General features: G+C 41.6%; 1 protein-coding gene across 1 annotated transcript in view; it reads left to right on the top strand.

Moving 5' to 3' along the window:
• The first annotated feature begins 8483 nt into the window (after positions 1–8483).
• LOC106599721 (adenylate cyclase type 1) overlaps positions 8484–26731 on the top strand; it is a 69322-nt gene continuing 51074 nt past the window's right edge. The window contains exons 1-3 of the mRNA XM_014191020.3: positions 8484–9578; positions 18599–18748; positions 19069–19187. Coding sequence (XP_014046495.1) covers positions 8970–9578; positions 18599–18748; positions 19069–19187 — 878 coding nt within the window. The 5' untranslated portion in view covers positions 8484–8969. The remainder of the gene's footprint in view (positions 9579–18598; positions 18749–19068; positions 19188–26731) is intronic.

The raw sequence follows: 26731 nt of genomic DNA, 5'->3' as shown, positions 1-26731 counted from the left end.
TTTTAATCAGCTCTATTGTTGTCATTTGTGGACATGAGTGTGAAGTAGGCCAACTGATACATGAACGCTAAATACAGCAGTGGTGGTCGGTGCCATTTAAGATGAGTGAAGCCGAAAAGAAAATATGAGCATGGCCTTAGTTCTATTACAGCATATTGGATGGCTGCCATTCATATTCCATTTACCCAGCTCAATGTAACATCAATAGGTTTAGGCTACTACAAGAAACACATTTTCCCTATACCCATCATAAGGTTGCTTCAACCTAGCCTTTGAATGAAAGTTTACAATGTAGGCGCACAGGTCGAGAGAAATGACAGACATTGACACATTCAATACCGCCTTGCACACTCTTGCCTGCATCTAGCTGGTCTAGGGTGTAATCATTAGTCCAACAGTTGCAAATGAGAGTTTCTATTGGACAAATTCATTTATGTTTATCCCCATTTCGTTCTATTTGCTTCCATTTAAGAAACGTTTTTCAACAGAATCAGCGGAATGAATACACCCCTGATCACACGCACACTTTCATAGCAGCCACATACAAACAGCATGATCCCTTTGATCATTGTATAATTTCTTCTCGCATCTACACGCTTTCCTTCTCTCACCTTTTCCCTTTGCTTGTGGACTTTAGTGACAACCCATCAGCTGTATGTCAACTAGCAAAAAACCTTTCCAAGCCAAACCTTTCTATCATAACCGCTAACCGCTACACACAGCCTACATCGTTGTCACCATATTAACGTCAACATTGCTAGTAGAACTAATGCGTTAGTAAACCCACTACAATCATGCAGTACAGTGTACAGTCAGCAGCAATTACACTGGTGGGCCCCGGTGGCAATAAATTAATAAAACCAAAAGCTTACCTTGACTTGGAAGAGTTTCAGTGTTGGATATCCATAGCCAGCTAGCTAACATAGCATCGCTCTCTGTTGAGCCGTGTGTTTCAGTAGGCTAAACTAGCTAGCTGCATTCGCTAGCTAAGTGGGGAAAAAAATACAACAAAATATAGCTAGCTCTCTCTCTCCATTCCTTCTTCTTCATTTTTGAAGAAATTAATTTGTTCAACACTGTTAAGCTATTGTCTTTCTCTCTCTTTGAGTCAACTACTCACCAACTACTCTGATAGGTTGGAGGACGTCCTCCCGAAGTTGTCATAATTACTGTGTAAGTCTATGGAAGGGGGTGAGAACCATGAGCCTCCTAGGTTTTGTATTGAAATCAATGTACCCTGAGGTGGACTGAAACTAGCTGTCCTCCAGCTACACCATGGTGCTACCCTACAGAGTGCCGTTGAGGCTACTGTAGACCTTATTTGCAAAACAGTGTGTTTTAATCAATTATTTGGTGACGTTAATATATTTAGTATAGTTTTATGTAAAAAGGATCACTTTTAATTTTTCACTTTTTATTTTTATGAAATTCACTGAGGACGATGGACCTCCCCTTCCTCCTCTGAGGAGCCTCTACTGAAATACATGTACCATTTTCTTTTGTTAATCTCTGCAAGTTTATCATCTGATCTCTTAGAGCCTGGTGGAGATAGATATGCAACCATACTACAAGTCAGGACATTTCTCTGCATCCAGGTTGAGGCTTGCTACCAGCAAGAACATGGACCACTCTATGTCAGTAAGTCATAAAATGTTTGTTTTCCTTTATATTGCATGATACAAGGCCCTGGGCCAGTAGGAGGTCAGGGCTCTCTTTCTAGCACACTCACTATCTCTCTCCATCTCTCTCCAGGTGCCACAGAGAGCGAATGGTATTCCAGGGCCATCTGACCGACTACCTGCGATCACTACAGAGCACAGAGACGTAAGCTACACTCATAATAGTATACTTGATGGTCTATGTAAGCCTCCTTCTCTATGGCAGTCTGCCTGTGTGAGAACATCGTATATTATCAAGGGTCACTGGTTGGATTGGATTTATTGTCTTCGCTCCAAAACTCATGCTCTCTCCTCCCTGTAAAAGTCTCCCAGACTTATATCAAAACTAACATGTCCATCACTCTATCCCCTGGTGAGTCTGCTAGGCTACAGAACTTTAGAGCAGCACATCAAAAATCTGCCACCCTGTTGTCAGCTATCTGCAGACAGTTCCCTGAAGAAGGATGCAACTATCAAGGCTTTCAAAGGCTACATTTTGGGAATTTCCAAATGCAATAAAATGTTGTATAAACAACTTTTTTTTATTATTAGATTACAAAACAATAACTTTTTCATGGCATGTATGTCACATTGGTCTTCACACTAACTTTTACTAACTTCTGTGGTAACTTAGAGCTCATGATTCAAAAGGTCTAAAATATGTATTATGTCCAGGGTGAATACTTTTATATACATGTAAACCAGACGCATCACAGAGGTGTCAACTTAAACACATACAGTTGAAGTCGGAAGTTTACATACACTTAGGTTGGAGTCATTAAAACTTGTTTTTCAACCACTTCACAATTTCTTGTTAACAAACTATCGTTTTGGCAAGTCGGTTAGGACATCTACTTTGTGCATGACACAAGTAATTTTTCAAACAATTGTTTACAGACAGATTATTTCACTTATAATTCACTGTATCACAATTCCAGTGGGTCAGACGTTTACATACACTAAGTTGACTGTACCTTTAAACAGCTTGGAATATTCCAGAAAATGATGTCATGGCTGTAGAAGCTTCTGATAAGCTAATTGACATAATTTGAGTCAATTGGAGGTGTACCTGTGGATGTATTTCAAGGCCTACCTTCAAACTCAGTGCCTCTTTGCTTGAATCATGGGAAAATCAAAAGAAATCAGCCAAGACCAAAAAATTGTAGACCTCCACAAGTCTGGTTCATCCTTGGGAGCAATTTCCAAACGCCTGAAGGTACCACGTTCATCTGTACAAACAATAGTACGCAAGTATAAACACCATGGGACCACGCAGCCGTCATACCACTCAGGAAGGAGACGCGTTCTCTCTCCTAGAGATGAAAGTACGTTTGTGCAAAAGTGCAAATCAATCCCAGAACAACAGCAAAGGACCATGTGAAGATGCTGGAGGAAACAGGTACAAAAGTATCTATATCCACAGTAAAACGAGTTCTATATCGACATACCTGAAAGGCCGCTCAGCAAGGAAGAAGCCACTGCTCCAAAACCGCCATAAAAAAGCCAGACTACGGTAAAATGATGTGGATATATTGAAGCAACATCTCAAGACATCAGTCAGGAAGTTAAAGCTTGGTCGCAAATGGCTCTTCCAAATGGACAATGACCCCAAGCATACTTCCAAAGTTATGGCTTAAGGACAACAAAGTCAAGGTATTGGAGTGGCCATCACAAAACCCTGACCTCAATCCTATAGAAAATTTGTTGGCAGAACTGAAAAAGTGTTTGCAGCAAGGAGGCCTACAAACCTGACTCAGTTACACCAGCTCTGTCAGGAGGAATGGGCCAAAATTCACCCAACTTATTGTGGGAAGCGTGTGGAAGGCTACCCGAAAAGTTTGACCCAAGTTAAACAATTTAAAGGCAATGCTACCAAATACTAATTGAGTGTATATAAACTTCTGACCCACTGGTAATGTGATGAAAGAAATAAATGCTGAAATATATCATTCTCTCTACTATTATTCTAACTTTTCACGTTCTTAAAATAAAGTGGTGATCCTAACTGACCTAAGACAGGGAATTTTTACTAGGATGAAATGTCAGGAATTGTGAATAACTGAGTTTAAATGTATTTGGCTAAGGTGTATGTAAACTTCTGACTTCAACTGTATGTCCCAGATAAGATTGAAAGTAGACAAAATTAATTTAAGTCAGTGATTGCGTCCTTATCAGTTTGTATAAGTTTGTGTGGTTACATACAATACATGTTGACAGAACAGCTGTGAGACCGAGAGTGTTCCTGTACTCCCAGTTAAGGCCCTTGCTTTCGGTACCACTGAAGGCCACAGTATTCAATCAGGCAACTTTTTTTTAACCTTTATTTAACTAGGCAAGTCAGTTAAGAATAAATTCTTATTTATAATGAACAGTGGGTTAACTGCCTTGTTCAGGGGCAGAACGACAGATTTTTACCTTGTCAGCTCTGGGATTAGATCTAGCAACCTTTTTGGTTACTGGCCCAATGCTCTAACCACTAGGCTACCTGCCACCCCTGAAGATGTGTCACCATCCAGGCCCATGTCACAGCATGCAGTGACCTGATACCAAATACATTATGTACCTTTCATCACCAAAGCCATGTTAACATTTACTGCACATGTTGAACAATTCAACCCTTTTGTTAGAGTCATTGATATTTGGAAATTCACGTATAAACTCATCAAAAAAAGAATTGTCCTCTCACTGTCAACTGTGTTTACTTTCAGCAAACTTAACGTGTAAATATTTGTATGAACATAACAAGACTCAACAACTGAGACATAAACTGAACAAGTTCCACAGACATGTGACTAACAAAAATGGAATAATGTGTCCCTGAACAAAGGGGGGGTCAAAATCAAAAGTAACAGTCATTATCTGGTGTGGCCACCAGCTGCATTAAGTGGCCACCAACTGCACTGCATCTCCTCCTCATGGACTGCACCAGATTTGCCTGTTCTTGCTGTGAGATGTTACCCCACTCTTCCAGCAAGGCACCTGCAGGTTCCCGGACATTTCTGGGGGGAATGGCCCTAGCCCTCACCCTCCGATCCAACAGGTCCCAGATGTGCTCAATGGGATTGAGATCAGCTCTCTTCGCTGGCCATGGCAGAACACTGACATTCCTGTCTTGCAGGAAATCATGCACAGAACAAGCAGTATGGCTGGTGGCATTGTCATGCTGGAGGGCCATGACAGGATGAGCCTGCAGGAAGGGTACCACATGAGGGAGGAGGATGTCTTCCCTGTAATGCACAGTGTTGAGATTGCCTGCAATGACAACAAGCTTAGTCCGATGATGCTGTGACACACCGCCCCAGACCATGACAAAACCGCGACTCATCAGTGAAGAGCACTTTTTGCCAGTACTGTCTGGTCCAGCGACGGTGGGTTTGTGCCCATAGGCGACGTTGTTGCCGGTGATGTCTGGTGAGGACCTGCCTTACAACAGGCCTACAAGCCCTCTGTCCAGCCTCTCTCAGCCTATTGCGGACAGTCTGAGCACTGATGGAGGGATTGTGCATTCCTGGTGAAACTCGGGCAGTTGTTGTTGCCATCCTGTACCTGTCCCGCAGGTGTGATGTTCGGATGTACCGATGCTGTGCAGGTGTTGTTACACGTGGTCTGCCACTGCAAGGGCGATCAGCTGTCCATCTTGTTTCACTGTTTCGCTGTCTTTGGTATCTCACAGTACGGACATTGCAATTTATAGCCCTGGCCACATCTGGAGTCCTCATGCTTCCTTGCAGCATGCTTAAGGCATGTTCACGCAGATGAGCAGGGACCCTGGGCATCTTTCTTTTGGTGTTTTTCAGAGTCAGTAGAAAGGCCTCTTTGGTGTCCTGTTTTCATACCTGTGACCTTAATTGCCTACCGTCTGTAAGATGCTAGTGTCTTAACGACCGTTTCACAGGTGCATGTTCATTAATTGTTTATAGTTCATTGAACAAGCACGGGAAACAGTGTTTAAACCTTTTATAATGAAGATCCGTGAAGTTATTTTGATTTTTACAAATTATCTTTGAAAGACAGGGTCCTGAAAAAGGGACGTTTATTTTTTTGCTGAGTTTAGAATTGTCCCATGAATAAAATGCATCCTCCAATTGCAACGTCTTCCTACTGTATGCCCACACATATTGTCAGAAAAAGTTTTTCTATTTAATACTCTCAAACACGAAGTTAGGCATACCTTATTTCAAAATGGGCCATTATCACTGTCAATCGTGAGTAATAATTCTTGACGTTTTACAGGTGAAATGTCCAAACTCCTTGCCAATCATTTGATCTCAATCAGTTCCATGGGACTATACATTTTTCGGTCTTCTTGAATGACTGTTTCCTGAGCGAATTAGAGCAGATGGTGATAACAAACTATAAGTCTTTCTTGTTGGCCTATTTTGTTTCAATCAAAGCATATATCCTGCCTAGTTGCATGCACTGTTACATTTTGGCCGCATGAGAAAATAAATGTGACTATTGAGCTTCAATAAGAAATAACTGAGGAGGTGTTTTTGGTGTGACATAATGTATTATAGGACTGCTATGCTACAGTAGCCTTTATACTATTATATTTAGTTATTTTATGTAAAATACTAATGAATCATTATGTGATCTTGCAAGACATTGATTCAGCTTTGATCTAACTTTACTAAATGAGCACCATTGTGAGGAGTGATACTCTTCTATTTTTATGAATTAGTGATGGGTAAGACTATTAGGTGTAACAGAGGGGTCCAGTGGAGTTTTATGAACATCAAGGCAGAAACGCTGAGAATTTGGTTCCTAGATCTCGTTGATGTGATAAGGTTCATGAAGTGGATCAGTTTGTCTGTGTTTCTGTAAGCTAAGCAATCAGACACTAGGTCGAGTTCAAGTGTGATTTAGGCCTACATGAGCCCCAATTCCTTAACAAACTGTTATGAGGACAGCTGTTTTAGCAACCTCTGGTAGAGTTTTCTGTCTGTGACTGTTATGTCAGATTTGGCCAGCTCAAAGTGGTCAAGACTCTGACAGATGGGCCTCTGCACACATGCCAATAGTTATTCATCATTTACGCCACCGCCAGAGAGAGAGAGGAAATGGAAGAAATCTCAATTTACCTACCCATAAGCAGCTATAGCCTACATATTTATTTAGTTTGTCAATGGATTTTTCATGGATTTTTTGTTTTCCAGATATATTTTTTCTAGCTCCGTGTATTTTCACATTTAAAAACAGTGAGGGAGCGCTGCTCCACTGTGCTATTGCAGCACATTTCATGGACCGAAGATCCATAGGCAAGGCTGTACAATGCAAACAAAGGACTCCCGAGTGGCGCAGCAGTCTAAGGCACTGCGTCTCAGTGCTAGAGGCGTCACTACAGACACCCTGGTTTGAATCCAGGCTATATCACAACCGGCCGTGATTGGGAGTCCCATAGGGTAGCACACAATTGGCCCAGCGTCGTCCGTGTTTGGCCGGTGTAGGCCGTCATTATATATAACAATTTGTTCTTAAATGACTTGCTTAGCTAAATAAAGGTAAAAGAAATATATATTATAAGAAAAAAAATGATGTATATATACTGTATATACACAGTATGCCCCCAATTAAATTCTGAAGTCTAATGCACCCACAGTGTGATTTCAACTGATTTAAATGTTTTGTCAAATGAACAAATTATTGTCTTTTGTTGAGTTTGTGTAACAACATTCCAAGCTTGTTAAAGCATTTACTAGTCAAAATATGGCATGATTCCACTATTTGTGTTGGTTTGCATCAGTTTCACTGTGGGACTTTTATTTTGAAGGTGAACTGCAAATTCCACAATTGTGGCTAATTGTTATCGTGACTAGCTTCATCGAGCAATGCTGACATTGATCAACCAATCATGCGTTAGATACCCACAGATGTTTGTTTGACACCCCCTCATTATCATATTAGAGGAAGAAATACAGAAATAAATATATATATACACTACCGGTCAAAGGTTTTAGAACACCTACTCATTTAAGGGTTTTTTCTTTACGTTTTAAAAGATTTCTACATTATAGAATAATAGGGAAGACATCAAAACTATGAAATAACACATATGGAATCGTGTAGTAACCAAAAAAGTGTTAAACAAATCAAAATATATTTTACATTTGAGATTCTTCAAATAGCCACCCTTTGCCTTGATGACAGCTTGGCATTCTCTCACCAGCTTCATGAGGTAGTCATCTGGAATGCATTTCAATTAACAGGTGTGCTTCTTAAAAGTGAATTTGTGGATGGAGAGTGATGGAGTGCTGTATCAGATGACCTGGCCTCCACAATACCTCAACCTCAACCAAATTGAGATGGTTTGGGATGAGTTGGACCGCAGAGTGAAGGAAAAGTAGCCAACAAGTGCTCAGCATATGTGGGAAGTCCTTCAAGACTGTTGGAAAAGCATTCCAGGTGATGCTGGTTGAGAGAATGCCAAGAGTGTGCAAAGCTGTCATCAAGGCAATGGCTGGCTATTTGAAGAATGTCAAATATAAAATATATTTACTACATGTTTCCATATGTGTTATTTCATAGTGTTGATGTCTTCACAATTATTCTACAATGTAGAAAATAGTAAAAATAAATAAAAACCTTTGAATGAGTAGGTGTTCTAAAACTTTTGACCTGCAGAGTGTGAGTGTGAGTGTGTGTGTGTGTGTGTGTGTGTGTGTGTGTGTGTCTATATATTCATATATATATGAATTAAGGTTAGACTGTTTAGATAATACATAGATAAATAATTAAATACATGTAGATATGTAGAGAAAATTAATACATTTTAGTCACTATTTTTCTGTTAACTTGCTCGTTTATTTAATTATGTGTGGATTTATTTATTCATTTATTTATCAATTTTTATGTGCATTTATGTATTTCTTATTTTGGCAGGTTTGGTCCTCCATACATCTCAAGTCTGTTTCGTCTTGTTGTCTGTTGAGTTACTGAGACGTGTCTTATCTCCACCGCATAATGCGCATGCGTGATCCAATCTGAGCCTTGCGAAAAGCTCTTAGATTCAGAACTCGACCGTCGTGTGCGGGACTCTGTTTCCATGATGTTGTCCTTGCCCAAGTGAAACGAAAAATACTTTTTGGAGTCTTGCTCAAGGGGAGAACATGCTTGGACGTTTCCTTGGTGACTGATCTCGACGAACAACGGATTTCAACCTGTGGATAGTGCATGTCGCGCGTCAGGAGATTACAGTGGGAGGCCAGTCCTCCAGCCTTAGTGATCCGGGACGCTCTCCTCTCTAGACTGCTGCGTGCTTGATTGTTTCCCGGCGTCGGTCTGTGGCGCGCGGTGTGGTCCAGTGTCTAGTTTATGAATGGCCCTGACATGGAGGAAATTCCGTTTCAGAAAGTCAAAACCCGGCGGAAGAAAAGCCATTGTCCACCAGGCGTCCCTCTGACTACCATCGCATGCGAGGATGAGTTCGACTGCAAGGAGCTGGAGTCTCTGTTCCAGAACTACAACCTAAAGCTGGAGCAGACGTCCACTCTCAAAGCCCTGGCAGTGCTCATCGTCATGGCATCGACGCTGGCGGTGGTGGAGTTGCTGTCCGGCCCCAATCTGACCATCTCCAAGGGGTCCCATCCGGTCCACTGTATCGTCTTCGTGTCCCTCTTCATTGTCACCAATGTCAAGTACCTTCAGGTGACCCAACTCCAGCAGATCGTCAACCTGACCTTGCTCTTCGGCTTCACCTTCTCGTTCCTCTGCTGTCCCTTCTCCCTCGGCGCGGTGGGGCTGGAGCCCCCGACCAACCCCGAGCAGGGCATGTGGCAGCTCATGCTGGTTACATTCGTCGCCTACTCGCTCCTGCCGGTGCGGACTCTGTTAGCAGTAATGTTTGGAATAATGATTGCCATCTCTCATATAATTGTGACAGCCACCTCCGTGACTGTTGAGACGCAGAAATTATGGAGAACGGTAAGTAGTGGGTGCATGTAGGCTATACATAGTTAACCACCAGGCTAGGCTATTCGAAGCATGGATAATGGGGCTTTAATCTAGAACAGATAAGGGAAAAGCGAGAGGAAGCAATGAGCCTGTCAATATGAAGTTCAGCACCATCAAGTGGACAGCGACCGGCTGGGGTCACCGACTGGCGCGCGATTCCTGAGCACTGCTTGTCCGTCTGCTTTGCTTTTGAAAGACATACAAAGAGAACATTCTAAAATGAAATATGTTTGGGTTTTATATCTGTAATGCCCTAGATTTATGTGGGAAAGAAACATCAGTGAAATCAAGGCATGCAGTTTTTTATAACGAGCGCGTGCTGGATGTATGCTATAGTAGAAAGTGCAAAACCGTGTGCGATAACGTGCGGAGAGGTGGTCAGTAGTTCAACCTAAACACGGACTTCAATGACGTGTGGCCGATTGTGATCACAACTGCAGACAGGAGAGCAGGGCCTCGAATTTAGGTTTACGAGTGTTTTTAACGATTCATCTTTCCTACAATGGCCGAACATGTAACATGCTTTTCCCAAAACACAGCGCAGAGAGAATGGTCTGTACGTGCGTTGTTGGAGCATGTGTCAATATCCTACTGATAAAATCAAAAGAAAGGGAGAGCTGCTCTCATATTAGCTTTCTCCAATCAAATCTTCCCTCATCATTAGAATTATTTCACAATACCAACGACGGATCAGCTCATATTACCATCTACGGCTGCAGATATTGAGGCGGCTTATTCCCATTCCGCACACAATGGTTGAATCAACGTTGTTTCAACGACATTTCAATGAAATGACGTTTGAACCGACGTGGAATAGACGTTGAATTGACATCTGTGCCCAGCAATAAATCACCGATTTTAGGCTACACATATAATATATTGCGACAAATTACAGACAGTAACCTACAAGTAGTGGTAGTGGTATGAACTTAATTGATTGAACTTGAAATGTATTTCAATATGATTGAAATAGACCTATAACCTACTGTTTAGGCTATGTTTTAATGCAGTCATCTCGGTTTTCATTTGACGTGTATTTTTATACTTTGCTTGTTTGTATCAATTACAAAGACATTGGCAACTTTGTATTTGTAGTCAACTTTGTTCTGAAGTTATCGGTGGTCACAGAGAGACGGACGAGCCATGTGATTCTATGTTTAGCAGCGACCTTTCTGTGTATAAAGTGACGCAGGAGGGCAAAAAAAAAACGACGCGCTTGGCTGTTCTACGAGTGGTCTGAGGCAGGCGTTAGATTACGAGTGTTTTCAAGAGCAACGTTAATAACGATGGCTTTGGGGAACTGCTCGGAGATTTAACGATTCTCCTACGAAGGAAGGTTCTATCGATGAACTGACCGGGCGCATGTCTGGTCAGTCAAAGTATAAGCAGGCTTTCCGTGTTGACATTGCTTCAGATCTAGGCTAATAGTCTCATGTTACTGATGTAGGGGGGGGGGCATACAAATAGGCAATAGAGCTGTATCTGTCTCACACCATTGACTTCAAAATAGCCTGCGTGACGGATTTGACTTGGATCCGTGATGTGTGTGCCTAAATGATTGACACCCTTGATAAAGATGAGCAGTAATGACTGTAGGCCTATAAAATAAATAATTAAAATACTAAGCTACAGTATATTGTATGCAAAAAAAAGGAAAATTATAATATTTATAATTCTGTAAGGTATTTGCGTTTTTAATTTGTAATAAGTTTGCAAACATTTTATAAAAACCTGTTTTCGCTTTGTCATTATGGGGTATTGTGTGTAGATTGATGAGGGGAAACAATTATTTCATCCATTTTAGAATAAGGCTGTAACATAACAAAATGTGGAAAAAAGGAAAGGGTCTGAATACTTTCCGAATGCACTGTATGTCTAATAATATGGCCCAACCTCATATCATCCTATACTGCCAACAGAGTGGAACAAACCAAACAGGACCACACAGAGAGACCAGACAGACAGCGCTCAGTCAGGATTCACATCCAGTGTACCTCTGTTTCATAGGGAATATCTGGTCCATTTAGGCTGAAAGTACTTGATGCAGAACCAAAGTAGGCCATGGTTGATGACCCCAACCAGATACTAGACAACCAGACAGTTAATAAAAGGTCAAGCAAACCCAGAGAACTTAATACCAAAAATGTCTTGACAGTCTCAACAAGTTATCTCTCTCTCTCTTGGTCTTGCTCTCGCTCTGTCACGGACAGGTTTAGCCCTCAATCATATCAGCTCTAGTTTGCTTTCTTCCTTTAGCATGTGGCATAGAATATCTTTCTCGTGTAGCCTATACGTGTGTTAGGAGGACGGTGTGTGAAGGACAGCGCTAGCAGTAGCAGAGTACAGCCTAGGAAGGGAAAGCTAATCCATTAAGCCTGGAGATTAGCTCAGTGGTATGACCGTAAAGGACCTGTGTTTCAACCAACCAACAACCACCAAACAAGCCTATAGGCCCCCTTCCCTTCAGGGTCACAGTGAGGCTATGTGTGGTGTAAACAAACCAATAATAACCAAACCTCAGTCAAAGAGAGAAGGACATAGAATTATTATTTTCCCTCTCCTGATTATCCACTACAGGCATTGCTAAATTCTGTTATAGGAGTCCACCAATACACCAATCATGTTTGATCAGGATATTTGAGTCTCGTCATCTGCATTGCAGTCTCATGAGACCATGGATTTCTTGTGCCTTGGGGATCAGGTCAGATCCCAGCTTTTGCCATTTGCTATTCATGTTGACAATATAATCTTGTCCTCATCAAATACAATCACACACCCCCGAGTACAGTACAGTACTCTATAACTAATTAACTTATTGGATGCTGTTTCCTGTATTGTGTTGTCTAAATGAGCTGCTTGTTCTTACTAGTCGATCATTGACCTATAGTGAACAAAAATATGTACGCAATATGCAACATTTTCGAAGATTTTTCTGATTTACTGTTCATAGAAGGAAAGCAGCCAATTGAAAATGAATTCATTAGGCCCTAATCTATGGATTTCACATGACTGGGCAGGGGCACAGCCATTGGTGGGCCTGGGAGGGCATAAACCCACCCACTTGGGAGCCAGGTCCACTCACTGGGGAGCCAGGCCCAGCCAATCAGAATTCGTTTTTCCCCACAAAAGGCCGGACAAAAATCTGATTTTCTTTTTACCCACAAAATTACAGACAAAAATACTCCTCAGCACTCCGCTCCCCCTCCTCAGATGATCCTGCAGGTGAAGAAGCCGGATGTGGCGGTATTGGGCTGGCGTGGTTACACGTGATTTGTGGTTGTGAATAGGGCTGTGTTGGTCACAAAATTTCTTCAGCTGGTGATTTTCAAGCAAATAACTGTCGGCCTCACGGTAATTGACCGTTAATTAAAATAAACACATTTAGCATCTCCTAGCTTCCACAGATAGCCTACACGCCTCTGATACTGACCTTTGGAACATCTACATTTTAATAAGTCTAATAAATCCATGTAATACAGCCTACACCTTCACAGTAAATCCATTATTTATTTTAGACGGGTATAAAGAAGCATGGAATGAAGAAAATTGAGTCTATTTTACACTGTTTGCGCCAGATTGCGCTGTTCTGTGAAGGGAGTAGTACACAGCATTGTACAAGATCTTCAGTTTCTTGGCAATTTCTCGCATGGAATAGCCTTCATTTCTCAGAACAAGAATAGACTGACGAGTTTCAGAAGAAAGTACTTTGTTTCTGGCCATTTTGAGCCTGTAATCGAACCCACAAATGCTGATGCTCCAGATACTCAACTAGTCTAAAGAAGGCCAGTTGTATTGCTTCTTTAATGAGAACAAACATTTTCAGCTGTGCTAACATAATTGCAAAAAGGTTTTCTAATGATCAATTAGCCTTTTAAAATGATAAACTTGGATTAGCTAACACAACGTGCCATTGGAACACAGGAGTGATGGTTGCTGATAATGGGCCTATGTACACCTATGTAGATATTCCATAACAAATCAGCCGTTTCCAGCTACAATAGTCATTTACAACATTAACAATGTCTACTCTGTATTTCTGATCAATTTGATGTTATTTTAATGGATGAAAAATGTGCTTTTCTTTCAAAAACAAAGACATTTCTAAGTGACCCCAAACTTTTGAACGGTAGTGTATTTCTGTTCAGTATATACAGTTGAAGTCAAAAGTTTACATACACCTTAGACAAATACATTTAAACTCAGTTTTACACAATTCCTGACATTTAATCTTAGTAAAAATTCCCTGTCTTAGGTCAGTTAGGATCACCACTTTATTTTAAGAATGTGAAATGTCAGAATAATACTAGAGAGAATGATTTATTTCAGCTTTTATTTCTTTCATCACATTCCCAGTGGGCCAGAAGTTTACATACACTCAATTAGTGTTTGGTAGCATTGCCTTTAAATTGTTTAACTTGGGTCAAATGTTTTGGGTAGCCTCCCACAAGCTTCCCACAATAAGTTGGGTGAATTTTGGCCCATTCCTCCTGACAGAGCTGGTGTAACTGAGTCAGGATTGTAGGCCTCCTTGCTCACACATGCTTTTTCAGTTCTGCCCACACATTTTTTTACAGGATTGAGGTAAGGTCTTTGTGATGACCACTCCAATACCTTGACTTTGTTGTCCTTAAGCCATTTTGCCACACCTTTGGAAGTATGCTTGGGGTCATTGTTCATTTGGAAGACCATTTGCGACCAAGCTTTAACTTCCTGACTGATGTCTTGAGAAGTTGCTTCAATATATCCACATCATTTTACTTCCTCATGATGCCATCTATTTTGTTAAGTGCACCAGTCCCTCCTGCAGCAAAGCACCCCCACAACAGGATGCTGCCACCCCCGTGCTTCACGGTTGGGATGGTGTTCTTCGGCTTGCAAGCCGCCCCCTCTTTCCTCCGAACATACTGATGGTCATTATGGCCAAACAGTTAGATTTTTGTTTCATCAGACCAGAGGACATTTCTCCAAAAAGTACAATCTTTGTCCCCATGTGCAGTTGCAAACCGTAGTCTGGCTTTTGTATGGCGGTTTTGAAGCAGTGGCTTCTTCCTTGCTGAGCGGCCTTTCAGGTATGTCGATATAGGACTCTTTTTACTGAAGATATAGATCATTTGTACCTGTTTCCTCCAGCATCTTCACAAGTTCCTTTGCTGTTGTTCTGGGATTGATTTGCACTTTTTGCACCAAAGTACATTCATCTCTAGGAGACAGAACGTGTCTCCTTCCTGAGTGGCGTGATGGCTGCGTGGTCCCATGGTGTTTTATACTTGCGTACTATTGTTTGTACAGATGAACGTGGTACCTTCAGGCGTTTGGAAATTGCTCCCAAGGATGAACCAGACTTGTAGAGGTCTACAGTTTTTTTCTGAGGTCTTGGTTGATTTCTTTTGATTTCCCCATGATGTCAAGCAGAGGCATTGAGTTTGAAGGTAGGCCTTGAAATACATCCACAGGTACACCTCCAATTGACTCAAATGATGCAAATTAGCCTATCAGAATCTTCTAAAGCCATGACATCATTTTCTGGAATTTTCCAAGCTGTTTAAAGGCACAGTCAACTTAGTGTATGTAAACGTTTTACCCACCGGAATTCTGATAGTGAAATAATCAATTGTTGGAAAAATTACTTGTGTCATGCACAAAGTAGATGTCCAAACCGACTTTCCAAAACAATAGTTTGTTACAAGAAATTTGGGGAGTGGTTGAAAAACGAGTTTTAATGACTCCAACCTAAGTGTATGTAAACTTCCAACTTCAACTGTATTACAGCAGACCTTGTAAACACCAGTGGTGAATCACCAATCAGGGTCTATAGAACAAAATGACTCCTGGTGAGGAAGGCAGGCTGACATACAGTCTATGTGTGTGTGTGTGTGTGTGTGTGTTTGGGTGTTAAAGGTCACATCTCCAGGCCCAGTCATGCTCAGCCACATGGAAAACACAGTTTACACATCAGGCTCTGTCTATCTGTTGTTCTCTGCTACCTGACCTACACTCAGCTGGAAGCACAGCCCACATCAGGCTCTGTCTATCTGTTGTTCTCCGCTACCTGACCTACACTCAGCTGGAAGCACAGCCCACATCAGGCTCTGTCTATCTGTTGTTCTCTGCTACCTGACCTACACTCAGCTGGAAGCACAGCCCACATCAGGCTCTGTCTATCTGTTGTTCTCCGCTACCTGACCTACACTCAGCTGGAAGCACAGCCCACATCAGGCTCTGTCTATCTGTTGTTCTCCGCTACCTGACCTACACTCAGCTGGAAGCACAGCCCACATCAGGCTCTGTGTATCTGTTGTTCTCCGCTACCTGACCTACACTCAGCTGGAAACACAGCCCACATCAGGCTCTGTCTATCTGTTGTTCTCCGCTACCTGACCTACACTCAGCTGGAAGCACAGCCCACTTATGTTTACCCCTCTGTGCTTTTTCTCAAACACACACACACACACACACACACACACACACACACACACACACACACACACACACACACACACACACACACACACACACACACACACACACACACACACACACTGATGGATTGCTTCCAAATGTGTATTGACAAAACAAAGAAAATACTTCATTTTTGGCTTCAAATTAATGGTTGTGAATGTGAATCTCTTTTCTCTTCCTTTATGTATACTATGCATCAGTCTGTCAATGTGTTTAGGCCAGGTGGTTTCTGATATCTCAGCTTCACTTGGCACTTTATGCATTAAAGGCGCAATCAGCAGTTCAAAGAATACCAAAGCGGAGCACCCAGCCACTGATTTGGTAAATAGCTGAGGAATGGGACTGGAAAATGTAACCACTGTAAAATTCATAGACAGAGCTATGGATGCAAGGACTGACCATCCATGAGATACATTTATACTTTTAACCATGTTTTGAGGCTATACAGTGTTTGTTTTCAATTACATTGTTTACCAACAAAGGGGAAAACAAGCTTACTTGAAAATCGCAGTAATTTAAAAGTAATTTAAAACACCATTATCATTTATTTTATATTTAACCTTTATTTAACTAGGCAAGTCAGTTAAGAACAAATTCTTATTTACAATGACTGTCTACACCGGCCAAACCCGAACCAGAACGATGCTGGGCCAATTGTGCGCCGCCCTATGGGACTCCTGATCACGGCCGGTTGTGATACAGCCCGGGATCAAACCAGGGTCTGTAGTGACGCCTCTTGCACTGCGATGCAGTGCCTTAGACCGCTGCGCAACTCGGGAGCCCATTTATCCATACTTTCTATCTCGTTGTAGACGTTCAAGAGTGGCCCGGAGTGTTTTTTTAACCCAAAATAATCATTTCCTATTAACATTACATTTTTTTATTCAAACATCCCCTGGGCCAGATTGAATGGGTCCAGCCTGCCAGTCGTTCTGCTAACGGTAGTGAAACTACCTTCAACGTCCTTCAAACTTCACACAGAGACATAAATGGTACCCATGTGTTCGTCTGACTCTGGATAAGAACAAAAAGGGCTTGATTGCAAAAATGTCGCAATGTCCCTTTGAGATCAGAGTGACAAGTTAGGCTACAACATATTGGTAGCAAACAGAGTGAGCGGTGGTGTGAATTAGAGCCACACGCGCACAGCCGCTTCTTCCTTATCTCCCCACATCGCTGTGGCGCGCATCAGTAAGTTCAGATGTCAACATAATGGCTTTTTAACACTCGGAGCGCCGGAATTCCATAACTACTAGAATGGTCATGACAGTCATTTTGAATTGATATTTCAATATTTAAATTTTGTAACTATTCCATAATAAATAGCTAAACTAATTCATTTTTTTTAATGTTCAAATAGCTAACGGCCAATCCAGACCATACCTAAACTACAGTATATTGAAACAAATTTCACACATATAATAATAGATGTGGTCCAAAGACAAGACTAAATAGATAATGGTCTGATGGGTGACAAAATGTTTAATTGCCAAATTGAGACTGATGACCAGCATCCATTGACAAAGAGCTAAACCAAAAAGCACTTTTTCAAATCATCCTACAGAGGTTGATGCAGGCAGATTCTGAGCTTTCCAAATTCACCTAGTTTTGCCAAACAACTCTTAAAATGGCACAGAATATGGTATATATAACCTTTTCCTTGTATAACCACGGCTCCACTCTTCCTCTTGCGAGTACTGGTGGCAATCAGCAATTAATTGTATTCTGTTATGTTCCTTTATATTCTTACTGTAAAATACAGTATATGTGTTGACTGTGGTTGGGCAGGGAAATGAATACAAGCGTGTTATGTATGCTAAATTGACAAGGTGATTTCATTGGCATGGCGAAGCCATATAGCCTCGGCTAATACTGTAAGTACCTATACATAAAACTCAAAACATGCTATTCTGTTCTTTTGAAATAAATTGTCTTAGTATCATGTTTAATATGACCTTCCTAAACTAAATATGAATGATTTCTCTGTGATTGTGGATATTACATAGATTTATTTGACTGCCGGCTATTCTACTCTTAAATATGCATACGGCCATTTTGACCGTCATGGTGCTTTGAGGTAGAAATACCCCGAAAGTTTTTGTCTTTTATGATATTTATCTCAAAGGACTGCTAGAGTGTTAAATACACATCATTTGGAAAAGTCAGAGACAGGTCGATTCAAGGTTTTTATTGAAAGGAAGTTATTAAAATACCAAAAATTCTAAACAGTCAGATTGACGTGTTGACGGTTGTGGTAATAAAAAAAATCACCAAAAGTGACCTTCTCATTCTACAAAAGAAATGTGCCAGTGTTTCCCCTAGGATTTTGGAAAAAGCTGCATCATGTATTTGTTATTTAAGACAGTCTTAACTTGAGAGCGTAGTCCTGTGTAGCTCAGTTGGTGTGAGAGCATGGGCCTAGCAATACTAAAGTCACACGTTCAATTTCTACAGGGATCCTATGTCACTTTGGATAAAAGATTATGAAGTGTATGCTAAGTGGCATAATGTTGTGTTGTTTGTGCTTGCAGCTGGTGGCCAACACAGTGCTGTTTACCAGTGTGAACCTCTCTGGATTGTTTGTGCGCATCCTGACTGAGCGAGCACAGAGGAAGGCTTTCCTACAGGCACGCAACTGCATCGAGGAGAGGCTACGCATGGAGGATGAGAATGAGAAACAGGTATAAACACAAATTCACACGGACACACCAGCATGCAGACACACAAACACACATTAACAGAAGGCATAAGGGTAAAATCATGCTCCTTTATGCCTGGCTCCTTTATTTCGCTCATATTATTTCTTTAAACACACTTAGTGACTCATTCACACTTTTTTTCAATTCCGTTTGTTCCACCACCTTTTATCTCTCACTTTCCTTATCTGCACCACCACCAACACTCTCTCCTCTCATATTCTCAAGTCTGATTGACTTTTAAGTATACCTCTCTTTCCTTCTCCTCGCTCTGTCCTCTCTCTCTCTCTCACCCACCCACACAGGAGCGACTTCTGATGAGTTTGTTGCCCAGAAACGTGGCGATGGAGATGAAAGAAGACTTCCTGAAGCCTCCTGAAAGGATCTTCCACAAGATCTACATCCAACGCCACGACAACGTCAGGTAGGACACCCATCCAAACTCCAAAACTCCCAACCCAGCGTCGGGGTTAGAAACTTGGCATTGGTTAGGTCCGATGATCATTTTAACGGAATGGCTGCGTTTTGGAATTCTCTGGAAGTCTCTTGCCGATAGCTTAAAATATGATGACTCTGCGCATGTGCAGGATTCTCTATTTTACAGAACAGTGTCTGCTCTACTCATTCGGCTGCCCAGATAACAAGTTATTTTGGCGAATGGTGCTTGTTTAATTAGATCAAAGCTGAATGAATGTCTGCGAGATCACATTATGATAGTATTCTACATACAGTTGAAGTCGGAAGTTTACATACACTTAGGTTGGAGTCATGAAAACTCGTTTTTCAACCACTGTCCAAATTTCTTGTTAACAAACTATAGTTTTGGCAAGTCGGTTAGGACATCTACTTTGTGCATGACACAAGTAATTTTTCCAACAATTGTTTACAGACAGATTATTTCACTTATAATTCACTGTTTCACAATTCCAGTGGGTCAGAAGTTTACATACACTAAGTTGACTGTGCCTTTAAACAGCTTGGAAAATGCCAGAAAATGATGTCATGGCTTTAGAAGCTTCTGATAGGCTAATTGACATCATTTGAGTCAATTGAAGGTGTACCTATGGATGCATTTCAAGGCCTACCTTCAAACTCAGTGCCTCTTTGCTTGAGTTAATGAGAAAATCAAAAGAAATCAGCCAAGACCTCAGAAAGAAAATTGTAGACCTCCACAAGTCTGGTTCATCCTTGGTAGCAATTTCCAAACGCACCACGTTCATCTGTACAAACAATAGTACGCAAATATAAAACACCATGGGACCACGCAGCCGTCATACCGCTCAGGAAGGAGACGCATTTTGTCTCCTAGAGATGAACGTACTTTGGTGCGAAAAATGCTAATCATTCCCAGAACAATGGCAAAGGACCATGTGAAGATGCTGGAGGAAACAGGTACAAAAGTATCTATGTCCACATTAAAACGAGTCAAATATCGACATAACCTGAAAGGCCGCTCAACAAGGAAGAAGCCACTGCGCCAAAACCGCCATAAAAAAGCCAGACTACAGTTTGCAACTGCACATTGCGACAAAGACCGTACATTTTGGAGAAATGTCCTCTGGTCTGATGAAACAAAATTAGAACTGTTTGTCCATAATGACCATCATTATGTTTGGAGGAAAAAGGGGGAGGCTTGCAAGCCGAAGAACAGCATCCCAACCGTGAAGCACAGGGGTGGCAGCATCATGTTGTGGGGGTGCTTTGCTGTAGGAGGGACTGGAAGGAAAATTATGTTGATATATTGAAGCAACATCTCAAGACATCAGTCAGGAAGTTAAAGCTTGGTCGCAAATGGGTCTTCTAAATGGACAATGGTATTGGAGTGGCCATCACAAAGCCCTGACCTCAATCCTATAGAAAATGTGTGGGCAGAACTGAAAAAGCGTGTGCGAGCAAGGAGGCCTACAAACCTGACTCAGTTACCCCAGCTCTGTCAGGAGGAATGGGCCAAAATTCACCCAACTTATTGTGGGAAGCTTGTGGAAGGCTACCGGAAACGTTTGACCCAAGTTAAACAATTTAAAGGCAATGCTACCAAATACTATGCTACCAATTGCTAATTGAGTGTATGTAAACTTCTGACCCACTGGGAATGTGATGAAAGAAATAAAAGCTGAAGTAATTCATTCTCTCTATTATTATTCTGACATTTCACATTCTTAAAATAAAGTGGTGATCCTAACTGACCTAAGACAGTGAATTTTTACTAAGATTAAATGTCAGGAATTGTGAAAAACTGAGTTTAAATGTATTTGGCTAAGGTGTATGTAAACTTCCCACTTCAACTGTAACTAGTGTTTAGCATATTACTTAAACATGTGATTGCAGTGATTAACGTTATTTCAATTTGCATAACATGCACATAAACTTTTCAATTTACATTAGCAACGGAATGTCATGTGCCGAGAGAGGGTTTGGGTTCTTGGCAAAGGACATTCTTGCTCTGCAGCTGAAATGTACCATATACAGTGCATTCGGAAAGTTTTCAGACCCCTTGACTCTTTCCACATTTTGTTACATTACATACTTATTCTAAAATGGATTAAAATAATATATATATCTTCTCATCAATCTACACACAATACCCCATTATGACTAAGCAAAAACTGTTTTTTCGATTTGTTTGCAAGTGTGTGTGTGTATATGTGTATATGTGTATATATATATATATATATATATATATATATATATATATATATATATATATATATATATATATATATACATACATATGAAATATCAGGACCTCATTTACATAGTATTCAGATCCTTTACTCAGTACTTTGTTGAATCACCATTCTTCTTGGGTATGACGCAACAAGCTTGGCACACTTGTATTTGGGGAGTTTCTCACATTCTTCTCTGCAGATCCTTTCAAGCTCCGTCAGGTTGGATGGGGAGCGTCGCTGCACAGCTATTTTCAGGTCTCTCCAGAGATGTTTGATCAGGTTGAAGTCCGGGCTCTGGCTTGGCCACAGACATTCCCAGACTTGTCCCGAAGCCCCTCCTGCGTTGTCTTGGCTGTGTGCTTAAGGTCATTGTCCTGTTGCAAGGTGAACCTTTCGCCCCAGTCTGAGGTCCTGAACGCTCTGGTGCAGGTTTTCAGATCTCTCTGTACTTTGCTCCGTTCACTTTTACCTCATTCCTGACTAGTCTCCCAGTGCCTGCTGCTGAAAAACATCCCCACAGCATGATGATGGCACCAACATGCTTCACCGTTATGGAACACACCGTAGGGATGGTGCCAGGTTTCCTCCAGATTTGACGCTTGGGTTTGCTGTTGTAATGGTTAAATTGGCATTGAGCAAAGCTTCTTGTGAGCTGACAGAGGGGCATTGTGTCTCAGTCAGTGGTTGGTGTCAGTGTTTGCCAGATGGCATTAGCTTGCACAGAGTGTTACCGACCAACACACTGGTTTCGCTGGAGGGGGACCAGCGATTTATTCAGTGGGTTGACTGAGTGCTCCTTCGTCAGTAACTCTTCCACTTCCAAAGAGCTTTTTTGGCTCCCTCCCTCACTCCTTTCCTCCCTCTCTCTCTCCACCTCCCTCCCTCCCTCTCTCTTTCTTTCTTTGCAATTAAATTCAAAAGGCTTTATTGGCATGGTAAACATATTTACATTGCCAAACCAAGTGAAATAGATAATAAACAAACGTGAAATACACAATAAAAAATGAACAGTAAGCATTACACTCACGAAACTTTCAAAGTAATAGAGACATTTCAAATGTCATATTATGGCTATGTCCAGTGTTACATCTCTCTCCCTCCCCCTCTCCCACCCTTCCTGTTGCTACTCTTCACTTGATTATCAACCCCTCTTGTCTTCCTCTCCCCCCCACTCCATCCTTTCTATCTCTTTCTTCCTGTATCCTCCCTCTACTCTCCTCCTCTTCCTCATTTTCTTTATTTCGCCCTCTTTCACTTTGTATATTTACTTCCTTCATGTTGTCAGAGGGGTGTTGACGCGTGAGGTGGGAAGTTTGCTTAGCCTTCGGGATTAAGCCTCTGCAGGAGATTAAATGCAATGGACACTAAACTGTTTAGCGTAAGGCTGTGTGTGTGTGTTTGTGTGTGTGTGTGTGTGTGTGTGTGTGTGTGTGTGTGTGTGTGTGTGTGTGTGTGTGTGTGTGTGTGTGTGTGTGTGTGTGTGTGTGGTTAAATATGAACACATCTCAATGGAGTGCTGCTGATTGCTATGTGCCTCTCACTGCACCAAAGGGCTTTAGGCCTTGTTCACATGCAGTTAGTGCCCACTGACGATCTACTGAAAGAGATCCAAGCCTATTGCAAGGGGTGAATAATATGAAAGGTCGGCTATGATTGAAAAGTAAACAATGGTACAGTCATTTAGTCAATACTTTGTTATTATGTTCCGCGACTGGATTTTAAATAAATGAAATGATTAAGGTAGCTTGGATTATTATGGTACGGTGCTGGTGTGGGAAGTTACTAAACCCTTAAATATTATGCCGTACTAATAAACGTGTCTATAAATAAGAAAAATATGAAACATTGCCAAAGTTGAGCTAAGAAAAGCCATTATATGTTACAGAGCATTACCTCACATGAAATGCCAGCCATAGAGTACAATGCTCTTTGATAAGGGAATCTTCTTTGCAAACTGGATCATTTAATAGATGCTTTCGATTGTATTCATCTCTCAATTTACATCACATTAGTCTGTGTCTGTTTGTGTCGCACTGAGAAGGAAGAGAGGGAAAGGAGGAAGGTAATATGCAATGGTGTGTGCAGAATTAGACTGGGAAAGGAAGAGAGGGAAACATAGATGGAAAGACAATTAGGAAAGCAATGCATCAGAGCCTTTAGCTCGTTTGTGTACTAACAATGCAGTAACAGTAAAAAAAAACTGTGCGCTATTCGCTAGACAGCATCAGATACAGGGCTACATATACAGTACATGTCCTCTGCCTCGACGACGATGGCAGCATGATCAGCAGCACCTGTGTTTTTACTCCAGAAATGTGTTATATTTCTTTTTCTTTTCCCTGCCCAGCTCTGAAAGTGCCATAGCAAAGGGGTCGAATACTTATTGACTCAAGACATTTCAGCGTTTCATTTTTCATTCGTTACTAAACATTTCTAAAAACATAATTCCACTTTGACAATATGGGGTATTGTGTGTAGACCAGTGACCAAAAATATCACAATTTAATACATTTCAAATTCAGGCGGTAACACAACAAAATGTGGAAGAAGTCAAGGGGTGTGAATACTTTCTGAAGGCACTGTAAGACCTGAGGCAATTTTGTAAATCCGCCACTTCCTGCAGCCTACAAACCAACGGACAACACACACACACACACACACACACACACACACACACACACACACACACACACACACACACACACACACACACACACACACACACACACACACACACACACACACACACACACACACACACACACTCCATTGTCCCACATTACTGGCAACATGCCCAATCCTACTGACAGTCTGCTATTGTTGCATAACCCCAGACAGACAGGCAGGCAGGTTGCATCACAGCAATCTCCTGAATCCCACCTGAAACATTCTGGTCTGGCTTGACAGGTCTAGATCTCCTAGAGCACGGCCCTCTGGGGACTTTACACTTGTTGATGATGTGCTGTGTGTGTGTGTGTGTGTGTGTGTGTGTCACAACACCGCCTGCCTCCCTGTCCTCTCACACAGAGAATCAGCAGAATTATCCATCCAGGAAATAATTGACCCTCTGCTCAGGGTGGCTTTTATCACTGCGACCCACACGCCATCTCATCAAGCAGGCTCTTTACCACTGCCACCAGTCTCTACAAGAGCCTTGACGTCAACAACTGCTCCTCACACATGTAACACACACACACACACACACACACACACACACACACACACACACACACACACACACACACACACACACACACACACGCCTCTAGCCTTGACCCCCTCCGGTTGCTTTGCAAGCCTTTTCACACACAACATGATTACATTCCAATCACGAGCACTAGGCTCGCCTGGCTGCTTCAGAAAGGCTAGGCTACATTACGATACAATTCAATGTTTATTGGTCCATTATACACTGAGTACAACATAAATGTGTTTTGGCAGTTTTTTTTGGGCCGTCACTTCAGTACTCAGCCCCACCACACATTAGTATAATAGGGAGATGGCAGAGATGTCCCCTGGAATGTGATGAGATCTGGCTGGGTGAGATGATGGAGGATTACATGGCGAGGTCAAATACAGTATGTCTGCCTGGCCTGGTGATGCGGTCTTGCGGGCGGAACACAGACTGGGAGACAGCGCTGTCTGAGAGGCTCGGGCCAGGGCTTAAATTCCCCATGAGCCCTGGGGCTGGGGCGCTGGGGGAGGATATTACTCAACACTGGGCTAATAACATCTGCTCACAGTAATGGCTCTAATAGGATGATTTGTTTATTGGGGTCAGGGCTGGAGGGAATACGGCTGGTCTGGGATATATTATTGGCACCCTTGATAAAGATGAGAAAAAAATATGGTAGGCCTAAAAAATAAATAATAAAATATACCGTAGTTTAATGTATAGCGGTTTATATGCACGGACCGGTTTGGGTTTTTACTTGACCTTCTATAATGGTATTTCAATATTTGGTTTGTTAAATGTGATACACCACTCCGTTTTTTTGTAGTTTACTCCGCTACTTGAGTCATCTCTTTCCCGCTGTCTCACTAAGCCCGCTCCTTGTCACTCAGTTGTTGTTGCTCGACCGCTCGATCTTTTGCCGAATGTTCACTGTTGTGAATCCCCAACCACCGCCTCGCCCCTACCAACTCGCTTGGAGGGTTCTCTGTTGTCATGTGTTGCTGACAAAACTCAGAGGGTGACTTCCAGAGAATGGCGAGGATCAATAAGCTTTGGGACACTTGTGACTTCAATGATGCAACTCATGTTCCACTTATAAATAATAAAATGAGCATGAAATTCTAATTAACACATCCCCCCCCCCCCCTGTCGTTTTACAAAAAAGACACCTTAACAGTTCAACATTTAATTTGGGAGGTGTTTCATATTTTACATGTGTCAAGTCTCGACATCAGACACACAGTAAACAAATGCACGTGTCATAATTAGGCACGCTTCTCCATTCTTTTGTGTGAAATTGCAAACTCCAAAATAATGTGGTGCCTTATGGCATAAATGATTCCACTTAGGCATGAAGTCGGCAGCGTTGCAGGCTCAGTCGAAGTGCCATTGCAATTGTAATATTTGGTAAAAAAATAAGGCCTAGATTGTTTTGCACATATCGTGCAGCCCTACGTAGCAGTGTGTACATTGAAATCACTTATGTTGTGTTGCCACCCTAGGGTCATGCACAACTCGTAAAGCAAATTTAGAACTTATTAAAAAAACATACAATACCGTCACGTCGTCAAAAATGTGAAATATTTTGTGATACGATATTTTGGCCGTATAGGTCAGCCCTATACTGACCTATATTGTATGCTAAAAAAAATTGTAATTATATTATTTTATACTAATACAATTGCTCAGAGAAAGAGATTTTGTTTAATACCGTTTTTTTTTTGGTTGAAAAAATATAATCCTAACATAATCCGAAACACAACCAAAACAAACTGCAAATGCATCCAACAATTTTGTAGCTTGATGTAGTCATTAGTGCTAGGAATATGGGACCAAATACTAAACTTTTGACTACATTTAATACACTATAGGTGAATGACTTCTTCAAATGGGGGGGGACTGGATACATAAAGTGCATTCATTTCTAAATGGTAAACCAGATACTAACTACTTAGGGAGGTGTATGTTGTCTGTCTAACTCCTAACAGGGCATGGCTCTGCTTTGATCCCTATGAAAATGATCTAGGGAAGAACAATCCATGTTGCTATTCTGAGTCCTGCTTGATTTCAATGCCTGTCACGCATTGGAACAGAACATGGATCATCTCATTGGCTGTCACCGTT

Source organism: Salmo salar, chromosome 03 (assembly GCF_965601325.2).
Source record: "Salmo salar chromosome 03, fSalSal1, whole genome shotgun sequence".
Classification (NCBI taxonomy): domain Eukaryota; kingdom Metazoa; phylum Chordata; class Actinopteri; order Salmoniformes; family Salmonidae; genus Salmo; species Salmo salar.
The sequence above is the reverse complement of the archived record's forward strand: the minus strand, read 5'-3'. Positions and strand labels throughout refer to the sequence as shown.